The following is a 13,736-nucleotide window of genomic DNA, read 5'->3' as shown; positions in this document are numbered from 1 at the left end:
TCTGGAACATCGAAGAAAGGTTGGAGATTTGTCTCTCTTTCATAGATACTTTTGATTTTTCCAGGAGCGGTACATATCAGAAAAACGCGACGGACTGTGGCTGCTCATCGTTATGATGTTCAACTCAGTACATCTCGAATTCCACTGTTTAAAAATTCTTTCATTTGGGGAACTGCTGGAATAAATTTCCTGAGAACGTTTTCTCAAATGAATTTAATCTCCAGCGATTCAAATCCAACGTGAATCGCTACTTCCGCACAGGCACTGCTCTGAGAGCATCTCAAGGTTTTTTCTGGAGTGCTTGTGTTTTATCCTGGAAGAAATACTTTGAAGTGGATGAATCTCTGTTTCGAAGGATGAAAAACGGCCACCCCTCGGAAAACCAATGAGAAATCTGACTTTCGCTGCTGGAATCCAGCCAAGAATTGATGATTCTGGCCAGATGGCGGTAGTTGCATGGTATTTTTTTTTTCGAAGGTTGCGCTGAACGGTCCTTTTTCTCGAAGCCCCGATACTAAGGATGACGTGCCGACATCAATATCCATTTACCACTCCCCACGTCGTGAGTGTATTGATCATTGGATCCGAAAATCATGTGTTTTGAGTAAACGAAATCAACCAAACTTCTGTTCCTTAACCATAACTAGTTTGTTTAATTGAACTTATCAAAATCGACTGTCGCAAGGGCAAAGTCGGTATTTGCCAACATTACGGTAGGAGATGAAAACCAACATAATCGTTGAAAATAATGATCTTCATTGTTCTCTTACAAAACACCCATTTTTGATGACATAATTCTGATGTCAAATAGTCGTAGTGTATTTTTGCGAAAAATAAAAAAAAATTGATGATAACGATACATTCATCAAAAAACACCGGTATGTCCCATAAATATGCCGTTTCGTTACACAACAATGGTATATCACCTCTATCAGTTTTCGAATAAAAAATATATATGGCGTAGTATAAAAGCTGAAACGATTGTCTAGTTCGTCGGAACTACATATTCCGTGGAATTTCATATATTTTAACATCGACCGTTTCATATCTTTGTACTCTTTGATAGGCGGGCGGTAAATGTCTACTTCTGTACAAAAATTATTAGATCGACAACTAGTCGTTAACTCCGAGTTTGCGATAAAATATGTAGTTTTAATATCATACCAGATGAATAAGTCTTTCATTCGTATTTTTTTAAAGAGTTATCCATGTGCATGAAACCAACAGCATACATGATGGCGGTTGTATTTCAAAAATCAGAACAAAACTAAACTCAAACTGGAAATAAAATAATCCATTGTTTTTCGGAGACTTGAAAGAAATGGACAAATCAGACTCCCAAGTAGCAGCAAAGGCTCTCAAACTATTTTCCAACCATGTCAACTTTGATTTTCAACGACAATAATAGTATTTATTTATCTGCAACTTCAACATAAAGAGTTTTAAATAAATTATAGAATTGAAAATATAAATTTCGAAGTATGTAAAAAATCATTTTAAAATATTGAATTCAAGTTCAATTACATACATGTAACATCTCAAAATAAGATCAAACCTAAAGGTGTTAATCAAACTTTTCAGTGTTTTAGTAACCTCATTAGTTCATCTATCGATTTGATAAGTAATTAAACTAATAATTTGATGGTCTGATTTCTTTAAAAGTTTAACTAAGTCATTCAAAATCTTCAATAGTTTGAAAGTTAACAATATTCCACAGATTATCTGATACTACTGCTTAGTTATGCCTCTTCTCCTTCACATGTTTTGCTGTCTGTGACTTCTTCTGAAATAAAGGATATCTAAAACAATTCCTTGCTAGCACATAACTTTCAACATCTTCAACGTGATTATAGAATTATAAATGAGGCGTCTTATAGCATATAGGAACTCTCAAATAATTAATCGATCAAAAGAAGTCACCTCAAGTTTTTTATTTGGGAGGGAAAGGGTTGACTCATTTTCAGACTGGATCATCAGATAATTTCGACAGAACTTCAGGTAAGTTTTATTGATTGAGTAATTATGTTTCATGTCCAGTCCCCAATATTACATAGTTATGTAGGAGCCATAAAATCACATGGTGTAACCTTATTAGAGCTAGCCAGAGGCCTATTATAGAATTTGGCAAATATATTTCTCTCCTTACTCCAACTAACCGACTTTCTGATCACGTCTGATAACCACTTTTGTAACTTCAAAGAGTTTGGTCCCTGTTTAGTGGAATAGGCTGTAAAAGTGAAGTGTCTATTTCTGCTTTTTGAACCATGGATCTCACCTAACGACAAAGAGTTTAATTTAAACTACTCCATATGCCTTTTATTGTATTATACTGATACCCATGTACATTAGCAAAGATGCTAGGCATAGCTGTGGGTTTTCATGGAAATATGGCTAGGACAAGGACGGTTGGCAAAAATTTGACGTTGAACACGAAATTTTCACGTTTGAACGTTCAATGAGTTGAATTTTGTGTATCCTTTCTATAGTGGCAAATGCCAATAAAGTAACTAGTTTGCAGGATATAAATTTAGGCCAGAATCATGACTATTTTGAAAAATATCAAGAACTAGTTGTTGATTCCAGGTGCAATGATATTTGGGTTTCGAAGTTCTCAGTCCAAAAACCTCTTTCAAGAAGCGTTCAATTTCTTTGTTGGGGCCTGAATTTTTATCAGTTATTAGTGATAAAGCTGCTTGGTGTTAACTTAAGGTGCGATAAATGTTTCTGGAAGAGTTGGAAGAGTTGAGGATATCCTGATAGAAAACTAAGATATCCGTGAAAAGCATAGAAATATATACCAATAGACCATGAAGGCATCAATATTTTCTGGTCCTGGATCCTTCAGCCCCGAAATATAGCGTTGGTATTGTGGCTGTCCATTTGAGCAAATATATCAGTCTCTGGTTGTCTCAGGTATCTTGTAATATTACCAAAAATGTTTTGATTTAGTACCCACTCAGTTTCGGCACGAAGTGAGTGGGATACTCGACAACTTACCAGTTTTCCTCAGATGGAATCTAGGAAACGAAAAGACCATAAATGTCTCTCATACCACTGCCAAATTTTCCTTGTTAAACAATATCATTCTTGGTGTCTAACACTGTCCATTTTGTTGAAACAAGCTAATGCCGTTGTATTGCCTGTTCGTTATAATTATTGAACAGTCTGGCGACGCATTTGAAGCCAAAAAATATGGCTTGCAGCTCTAGATGATTGATGTGGTTAGACAAGTTTTGTCGAGTCCACAGCCCTGAGCATTTTCACTGCCTGAAAAAGCTCCCCATTATCAGTACCAATTTCTAGATCATACTGATCTCTGTTGAGGTTATTTTTCGCAGTTGCTATTTGTCCCAGCCAGCACTTCGTTCTGGAAAGTAATGATTGTGGGAGTAACTTGTGTGGATTTTGATGCAAAACCCCAAACAATATTTAATTGCTGGACAAACGGCTATGAGCAAACCTAAAAACTGTGCAAATCCAACAATGGATATAATCCAACGCCCTTCGTGGTATTAGCCAGGGGAGTAGTTGTTTCCTGATAGGCGTCAGTCCATTCAACCTAGTGTGTAGGTATATACGAGACTGGCTCAAACGTTTAAAGTTCATTTCTTTAGATTTGTTTACTGTCAGTCTTCAAGCATAGCTCACAGACTAATAAGAAAGTTTTTCTTCCTCATTCAGAGGAATCGGGCAAACTACGGATATTCAGTTGGTTAGTACCTTGTCCACTAGATGGAACGATATTTTGTTGTTCGCTCCAACTTAGGAAGAGGAATGAAATACTCTGAAAGAATTCCGATATTCCGATTTTCAATTATGGAATATCATCGACTTTAGGTCGATGATGGCCACTATCTTGCACTGATGAATGACTAATGAGCCCGAAACCGGTCTGCAAGTGTGCCCGTTCCAAAATTGAAGCTCGACTCTTTCAGTTGTATTGCCAATTGCATATGCAGGAAATTTTCTGTGAAGATTCCTGCACTGACGCCTGTCGGATATAATACAACGCCCTTCGTGGTATTAGCCAGGAAAGTAGTTGTTTTCTGATAGGCGTCAGTCTATTCAACCTACTGTGTAGGTATATTCGAGACGGGCTTGAACGTTCAAAGTTCATTTCTTTAGATTTATGAACATGTGAATTCATGATATTATCGAAAGAAAATATAGAAACAGCATTTTCTATATTCTTTATAAATTGGTAATGAATAATATGCCTTCTAGAGTTCAACAGTATCTTTTTAAATTAGTTTTCTGGCAGTTGTCGTATCTTCCATTTTGCAATAGGGATCGTGAATATATTTATTGGTAGCTCTTAAGTACAATATGATACATTTTTTACCATTGCAAGGAATAAATATGAAACAAACTGGGTAGGGTAGGTCCCTACAACTCACTACGGTATCTACTTTTAATAAATTGTTCATTTCAGTCTGCATTTGTTCGTGTTCTACTGCAATTTTTTTAGACAAGCACCACAGTGAAAAGTATCTCAGTAGTTATCATCCCACTATTAGAAAGCTATATTTTTCATAAATAACAGACCACTGATATCCCCACGGGATCGGATTCTACGCGGGTTAATCAGTCATATATGGGCAAAAGCTATTGTATCCAATGAAAATAACTGCCATCCATATAGATGAAACTTTGATACCGACAATGGAAAACACGTGAATTTATCAAATCTTCAAGACGTGGCACTATAGTCAAAATCAACCAGTAAGTCCACTCCCACTACTTTCATTCATAAATTCACAAAGTTCTCGAAGACCTCGACATGAAGTGCGGAGCCAATTTCGTTCTTTCACCATAGGCGTGCGCTCATATAAAAAACGAAATTTAAGGATATTATAGGAAATTTTGTGGTAAGTTACTTATAACCAACTACAAAAACTATATATAGATCTATAATAACTATAATAAACACAATATCAATTTCCGACTGTTTATTATAAATAATCCGATGCCGTAGACCGTCGAATCCTTCGATAATACAGCACTGAACACATTGGATGAGAATCTCATCCTAAGAGCAGTTGAAGGTCCCTGGCAATTCGGGCGGATCACGTGGTAAGAAAGCCCACTGGTTGTATTATTCGGTTGAATCATTCTACTGTGGTGGCACATTAGATTATGGCAATTTTTGTACTGATCTCTAAAAATAAAGTATAGCCGATAATAGTCGCTGATAATGTAGCTTTCTGTAGATGAAAGAGAATTCAAAAGCAGACTAGTATTAGTTTTTGAGTTTATTCATTGCAAGCAAACAAATCTTTCCTCTTCATAATATCAGTTAAGATATATTTCAGTCACCAGACTGTTACTGTATGAACGGAAATCAAAACGTTTTTCGAGGGTACGCCGCAAACCTATCAATGAACAATATGCATACATGCCACAATTTTATCGCACGGCTTGCATGTCGCTGCAACATGATAACTCAAATGGCGAGATTTCAAAAGAAAAGCGGTACTGATGAATTGCTTTTACACTAATGAAATACGGTTGTTATTTTGTTTTTCTTTCTATGATATAGGCGTTCTCATGCAACGTTTCATGTAAAGATTGAAGTGACTTGATTATTGCATATTTATATTACTAGCTACTGCAGATGCAATCACGAAAATACTTCATAGCTTCATAAGAAAAATTCCTTTGAAAATGTTGGATTGAAATTAAAATACAGTCAAATTGAGACATGTATCTAATGAGACCAACATGAAAATGTTTTGCGGAAATAGAAATCCAATCAAATGAACCCATTTCCTGTTCCAATGAGAACAATATTACACTGATAAAATCCCGTTTAACCAACTTAGACTTTTACGAAATGTCAAATGCTTCACAGTTCATTATTTATAATTTTACACCTTCAACAAATGAATAGAATAAACCCAACATCTTCAATTTTTCGAAAAAGAATGATAACTTATGATTCATCATTGAAAAGATAAAATCTGGCTCTATTCAAAACGGAAAGAATCCAATGTAGCGCCTTTAAGTGGAAGTGCAATTTATTCTCGAATCCTTTAGGAAATAAATCCAGAAAAAAATAAAAACCATTTTCCGAAATTTCTGTTTTTTCCGGACATCTCCGGATATACTCGGATTTTAGAACTTTCTTAACGGCATATTGTTAGTCAGATAAATGCGCAACTTTGCCCCAATTCAACCATCTTAGTATCTCTCATAGTTTCCGAGATCCCAATGGTGAGGATTAAACTTGAAACACCCTGTATAGCCTAATTTATAGTTTAATATGTGGCCTCTTTGTTCTATGGAATCACGTAGACACATTCATGGGCATATGCTCAGAAATATATTCGTTAATTATGTGTCAATATTTCTCGAAATGAACAAGCGGCCTACTTACTATAAGGTAAGGTTTGTAGAGTAAAGGCGTGCCTACACACCCCTAAGTTGCTTGTAGCAGTGTTTTATACATTATTCGTTTTCTTCTTCTTCTGCTAGGATTTTTTCCTACACATCAACAGTTTCCTTTTCGATAGTCCATTCTATTTCTCTGCCTCTTTTCTTTGTTGGCTTATTGGTCGCAATAGGCAATGAAGATACTTGGCTCCTAACCGGTTATATTTCACGAAGCTGGAATGTTCCGTAAAATCTGTTTTTCCGTTAATCAGCTGTCGCCCCCATACGAACGACAACTCTCAAGAGTTGAGAAACTTGTGCGAGCTGAGGACTAACGAGGTCTCACCTTTTAACGTGTGATTCCTAACACGATTGCTAACAAGAGTGCTACATAAACAATCCTGCCCAAAAGAGAACGTCGATGATTCTATATCACTGAGAGCATTATTCAAACATAGCCTTGTACGGAATTTTCCATTTCTATAAAATATATAAACGTTCCGTTTACTGTTAATTAACCCTATGTAATTCTGTATAAGGGGTGACTTTCGAATTGTGCTGAAATACATGTTTTTTGTTTGCCCGTTGGTGCGTCTCCAGCCTTTGGCCGGAACAAAGTTAGGTTAGGTTCAAAGTGAGTGGGTCTATTCGACCTTCCACCGCAACCCGCAAAGGTTTATTGTGGCTCAATGAACCCAGCTTCTCAACGAAGCCGATTAGTTTATATGGTGAGTGGTCTTTCAGGTCAGATGGTGAAAATAAGGCTCTGCCAAACTCTCAAAACCTGATTCGATTCCAACGGAGCAGGCACAAAGTATATGATCTGCTGTTTCATCATTTTCCAAACAGAGGCGACACACACTGTCTTCCGACAGTCCAAGTCAATGCATATGATGATTCAAATGACAGTGACCTGTAAGAAGGCATGTTAGACAACGTAGTTCATTCCTACTGTAGTCCAACAACTGTTTGGTATCACGCTTCGAAGGGTGAATAAACGCCTTGGAGTGAGCCAATCCTGGAAGATTCTGCCAGAAGTCCACAAATCTTCTTGCTATCCATGTGTTCAATCTTTGTTTGGCAAAGCCTAAAGCGATGCCAATGACAGGTTCTGGTACGATGAAGCTGCTTGCAGCAACCTCCTTCGCATGGGAGTCTGCAGCTTCATTGCCTTCCAGGCCAGGAATTCAAACCAGAGACAATCTGTTGAGTGTTCCCATCGAGGAGAGTCTTCAGAGGGTATGGAGATATACTTTCTGTTGAACATAAAGATTCCTTTCTAATGTTTTCTCTACAATTTTCCAGTTTAACCCTTTAAATTAATCAGGTAAATGAAACATGGCATATTTTATCCATTTTAATAATAAAAAAATATGGCAATAACAATTTCTGAATAAAATTGAGCCCTATTATAATTTTCTTTCGATCTCTTATTTCCATTATATTCGATGACTCAGTCACTTCTGATACATGATAATACGTTACCTCTATCCTGTGGTTATTTTGAGAATATTTTTATATTCCAAATTGCAAGAGTGTTTCGTGTCCAGTGAGAAAAATATTGATTTTTTTCATGGAACTTTCATGAACCGCACTCAATAATTTGAATGTATTAGGTTGTTTCGAAAGTTTTTCCGTTTTTACACGTCCACTTGAAACTGTAATGTCTCAGTGCAATTTGATCAAAATAAGCGCCATTTGAATTAGTGCACTTTTGCCAACGTAACACAAGTCGATTTGTTCCGTCAGCATACTCGGGTACTCGGGATTCGATGAAATCGACGAAGGCCGTTTTTGCTCAGACCGATCATCAGCTCCAGAGATTCGGCTACACAAAATTTGTCTACATTTTTACTCCCCATAATACAACCATTACAAGGAAAAACATCGTCTTTTGTAACTACTAGGGGCAATTGAAGTCACACATGAAGATCAACTAATCAGTTTCGACGTGGAAAGCCTTCATACCAACGTTCCGGTCGGAAACGAACTCCAAATCATACAGGGAAAGCTATCCAAAGACGAGGACCTGAATGATAGAACGAATTTATCTATAGAAGTAATTATGGAATTACTAGGATGCTGTGTACGAAACTGTTATTTCCAACTGAAGGGCGAATTCTTTACACAAGATGAGGGACAGCCAATGGGATCGCCACTTTCATCAGTTATAGCCAATATATATATGGAGTGGTTTGAAACTCTGGCCATTGAAGAAGCCCACAAGAAACCTCGTGTCTGGTTGAGATACGTTGATGATACCTTCATAATATGGAACCATGGGAATACTGAACTAGACGCCTTCCTGAAACACATCAACAGCGTAAGATCTTCCATAACTTTCACAACGGAGAAGGAATCCCACAACGAATTGCCATTCTTGAACGTATTGGTGAAGAGGAGCGACACTAAGTGGGAAACATCTGTATACCGAAAACCCACTCACACGGGACAGTATCTGAACTACGAGGCCAACCACCATCAATCGACCAAAAAAGGAATCATCAAAACTTTATTAGACCGTGCTTTCGGACTTTGTTATACGAAGGAAAGTCTCGAGAAGGAACTAGACATCACCAAAAATGATCTTCAACGAAATGGCTACTCCAAAGCGATGGTGGAACAGACTTTGGCTAAAAGACAGCAGGAGCCCTGAAAGGAAGAGAAGCCGTCACAACCAGTGCTTGCACTTCCCTACATCAGAGGATTATCGGAAAAGATACGAAGAATTGGATCCAAATACAACATCAGAACCTGCTTCAGATCCGGAAACACTATCCGTAGCAGCCTCACAAAAACCAGGCCACTAAACAAGAACTGCGATTCCAAGAATTGCATTTACCGGATACCCTGTGAGTGCGAAAAATCCAATATCGGTGAAATTAAGAGGCCATTGAATGTTCGCATTGCCGAGCACAAGAAACACACACAGCGAGGGGAAACCAGCAAATCAGGAATAGCAGAACATGTTTGGACCCATCAACACAACATCGAATGCCCCCAAATACACAAAGAGGAACATTGGTTTAGGAGGAAATTCAAAGAAGCCGCATACATGTTATCCATCAATATATTCAGCCAAGCTAGCGTAGACATACAAAACATATGGAAACCCATAATCAAACGAAAAATGGCCAACTCCCGCCAAACGGTCATCTCCCACTAAACCAGTGAAACGGAAAAAGGAAAGCAGAGATAAGTAAAAGTACTCAAATGACATATAAATAGTCAGCTCGCGGAGGAATCGGTCCAGTCATCACCCGAAGACAATTGTGGATACTAACAATCGAAACGTCGTGAATTAACTTGGCTTGGAATCTCTCAATTTTTTATTTTATTTTATTTATTTTTTGTTCAATTTGTTCCATTTTCACTTATTTTATTTCACTATTATTTCATTTCAGGTTTTTTGTTTGATATAATTGTTTTTTCAGATATTCATTTTTATTCTTCTTCTTTAATTTTCAATTCTTCTTTTTTAGTTATTTCAGGGATTTCAAATCATCATATAAATCATTATATAATATCAGACAATGGAAGTCCAAACTAATGAAATTCATCACGAAACATTGTCAATCGCCTTTAAACAAACGATATTATATAAGCTGAAAGGTGTCAAAAAACTGAAATTTGAAAAAAATAGAACAGCACCAATGATAGGACAGATATTAACTGAAATATGAAAATGGAAACTCACCCTTATATCGACAATAATCGTTCAAATCATCAAACAGCGCCTATAATGAAGAACAGAATCGTTCAAAGAGTTACAGGCAATTTTGATCGAAAGGCAAACTCCATTCTACCTTTCGATTTTTCCTTCATCTCCGCTGTAGACTCCTTTCAATTTTGCGAATTCAACTACCAAAAAAACCAATTTGCTATCGTCCGTGAAATGAAAACATTACTCGTATATCCATCAGAGGCGAGTTACTTCTTTTGAACTGGCACCTCAAAGGGAGTTTTCAATTTAATATCTATAAAACTTTGCGCATTATGAAACATTCTCCCAGAGTGATTTTCCACTCTCGTTTACTTTTGCTTTTTAATGTCGGCAAACTCGGGAAAAAATTATTTCGCGATGTTATGGACGTGCTTTAATCCATATTTAATTTTCCACTTTTTCTCTTCTTTTCAGTTATGGATGTCTGATATACGTAGCGACACAGGTTGCATCTGGAATGAAGTATTTGGAGAGTTTAGATTTGGTGCACAGAGATTTAGCAGCTAGGTGAGTATTTTCATAATAGTTGCATCTGGTTCATCACTATGAATTATTCATTCATGTGTTCAAAATTAATGTTAAGGGAAAAGTGTAGAGAATATTTTTTTGAATGCCGAATGTTACATTCATCATAGACTCACTTGAACAGTATCAAGTAGAAAACGTCAAACAGTAAAGATTTTGGAGCTCTGTTCTCCATTCATTTCTTTAGAAAAAAGTCCATACACATTACTCCTATACAACAACTTGACAGAGATATTGCTTTTTCTATGGCTGTTGTTGCAATTGAACCCTTCGCTTGTGTTAGTGGTGGAGTTGTGGATTTTGTAAAGTTCTGATTTACAGCTTCAGCTACCGACCAGAAGGACCTAGACCCGTTGGGATTGGCAAGCAATTGATCCCTAATTCTCTGATTGTAGAGTCCTTTGCTTTCATTTGTCCTAAGTTTGCAGCTGTTGCGAGATTGCCATTGTTATATATGATCCTTAATAAAGCATTCAACAACACGTGCAAGTATCTGGTATCTTAAGAGTAGGGAGGGTGAGTGTAGACTCACAGCACTTAGGCCACATGTGACCCATTGTACATCCTCCCGAGGAGTTGTCCTCCTAGGTCATCGACCATCCTGTCCTTTCCAGGAAGGTGAACAGGTCACTAGGAGACATCTCCTTTATATTGGCAGGAGTATGCCAAGACTTGCCGACCACACACTGTCTTTGGCAACCTTGAGGTGTTTCACGGTGGCCTCCGCGAAGGTTTTGGAAGGTGCAGCGATATTAGTGTCGTTGCGCGGCTTCTTCAACCTTCTTGGGGTTCCCTCCGTGGAGGTGCACAAGTGAGGGAGCTTTCCTGCAGGGGCAGCCGGTTCCTTGCCTTTATTCAAGGCGGAGCTCTTGGCGCCCGCCGCAGGAAGTGCCTTTGCTGTTGGAGGTGATCTGCTATGTCCAGCCTCATTCCAAGCGGTAGATCCCCAGCCACCGTCTCAGATTGAGGTGAGCACTTCTATCCAGCCTTGAGATTGGTTTGTGTTTTTGTTATTTCCGTTGTTTCATTCATGTTTATTCCCGCGAGTAGCAAGGGAAGAGTTAGTCACCTCTGGCAGAACCCCACATTACCAGAGGTAGGGTGATTACAATGAGGTTCCGCCCAGTTCCCCAATGGGATCGTTCGTGACCGCTTATCACCTGCGGCCATTCAGCTGCCGGCACGATTCCTTACACTTTAGTTTGGGTAGGCTGGTCCACGGTGGCATGTTTTGCAAAGGCTTTTGGGGGCTTTAGTTCCCCTCACCCTACTTATTTCTTCCATTGATCAGGAGTCTGGCGACCCCATCTGTAAGGCAACATTGGCTTCACGGACAGGGCCTCCAGTACCCTGGCCGTTCCCCTATCCACCACCTGGGTACGCGCCCGATAGGTAGCCCAACCCACGGGGTTGCGAGCATCGATAAACCTGGTTCGGTTTTCGGCACTGAGATTTTTGCGCCACTGGAATATATGCATCGATGGATGATAGAATAACTTTCGTGACTTCAGGTTGATGGATCTTTAGAGCTGAAACAAATATCTAGCCAGGGGAAATTTAGCTGATCTGTAATGCCAAACTTTGCGGCTTATATTATTCCCCAATATTTATCGGTAATTCACTCAACACTGAAATGAGTTTGTGGTCAGAATATCCTAGTGAAGACATTACGGTGACTGTGTAAATTTCTGGATTGGTTGTTAGGTATAGATCCAAAAGACTAGCATATTCTTCATCACGGTCAGGAATCCTGGTTGCCTCATTTATAATCTGAGTATGTCCGCTGCTTATTGCAAAAGCGTCAGCTTCGCGACCGTGTTCGTCGTTGATATTCGTTAATTTGAGCAATTCTATATTGTGGACATTGAAGTCACCGAATATGGAAATTTCGGCACTGGGATGATTGAGTTACAGAAAATCAATGGTGTTTGCAAGTGAAGGGAATAGTTCCCTATACTGTGTATCGCTAGGTGGTCGATAAACGCAACATATGAATTTGGTGACCTTCTGTTGATATTATTTTGAACCACATAACAACAAAGTTTTGGGGTTCCAGCATTCCTCTCGTCGGAGAGATCGCTTCTGATAAAAAGATATATTCCAAAGTTACCTCCAAATCGGGAGAGGAAATCATAGCCGGGATATAGAAAATTGACGAGGTTTGTTGAAGCACAAACTTAAGCTTCTATGAGTGCAAGAATATGAGGACTATTTGACTGCAGATGTTGGTGCACTGAGTTTATATTTGAGTTGAGTCCTCTGATGTTGCAGAAATCGATTTTGAATTTGCTAGTGGGCCTTTTAGCAACTGCAGTTATCATGATATTTCCCTGTGGACTGATGTTAGTAAGACCCTACTAACTGTCAGAAATAGCGGTTTTCGAATAACTTCTGCAGGATGGTGCCCTTGAATCAGCTCCCACCCCACCCGGAGATCCGATTGGGGAGCTATTATACCTCCGGACTATTTTGACCCGTTGCCGTTATATGCCATTAGAAATTTTCTCCTATCTGCTGATAACTTTTCTGATGTTTATGACGGTACAGTAAGTCATATGATACGGAATGTAAAATTTGTTGCAGAATTTCTGAATAAACCATATCATCTGAATAGCCAGGAAGAAACTGCGGTACAATTTGTGGAAAATGTCAACATAAAATCTGTTTCGTATTTTGTTAGGTATTTTGCGTATTCATGAATGTTAGTTGAATTTTGCCTTATTAAACCCGTTTTAACTTTCGATTGTACAATGGATGACAATATTTTACCTAAGTTTATAGTTTAAGTGAGGTTTAACTGATCCTGAACTTTATTCGTTATTGTACAACCGCTGATTATTGAATTGGTGTTGCAGTAGTTATTTGGTTTTCATTTCACTTAATTGTGTGTTTGTTTTCTATAAAATACTATGATTTCATAGTTTAATTTGTGAAACGATTTCCTTCCAAATCAAAGATAGGCCAATACATAAGAACTTTCCTCTGATAAAAAATCTGGAAAAACTAAAAAATTGAATTTCGCCCAAAAAAAGTCAAAGCAGCTTTGGTACAATTCCATAATAATAGGCACTAAATTCTCAGAAATATTATTGCATAAAAACGAAAACATTGTTGT

The 13,736-nt window shown here is 38.1% G+C and overlaps 1 protein-coding gene across 4 annotated transcripts in view; it reads left to right on the top strand.

The window, feature by feature from the left end:
- The window catches only part of LOC111506585 (discoidin domain-containing receptor 2), an 842,991-nt gene that overhangs the window by 821,982 nt on the left and 7,273 nt on the right, over positions 1-13,736 (top strand). For all 4 annotated transcript variants that reach the window (XM_074171999.1, XM_074171996.1, XM_074171997.1 and 1 more), the window contains one exon: positions 10,511-10,603. In XM_074171999.1, the coding sequence (XP_074028100.1) occupies positions 10,511-10,603 (93 nt within the window). The remainder of the gene's footprint in view (positions 1-10,510; positions 10,604-13,736) is intronic.

This window comes from Leptinotarsa decemlineata, unplaced genomic scaffold, assembly GCF_025532065.1.
Source record: "Leptinotarsa decemlineata unplaced genomic scaffold, Ldec_3_MD MMD2_tig00000035_RagTag_RagTag, whole genome shotgun sequence".
NCBI classification, from domain to species: Eukaryota; Metazoa; Arthropoda; class Insecta; order Coleoptera; family Chrysomelidae; genus Leptinotarsa; species Leptinotarsa decemlineata.
The sequence above is the reverse complement of the archived record's forward strand: the minus strand, read 5'-3'. Positions and strand labels throughout refer to the sequence as shown.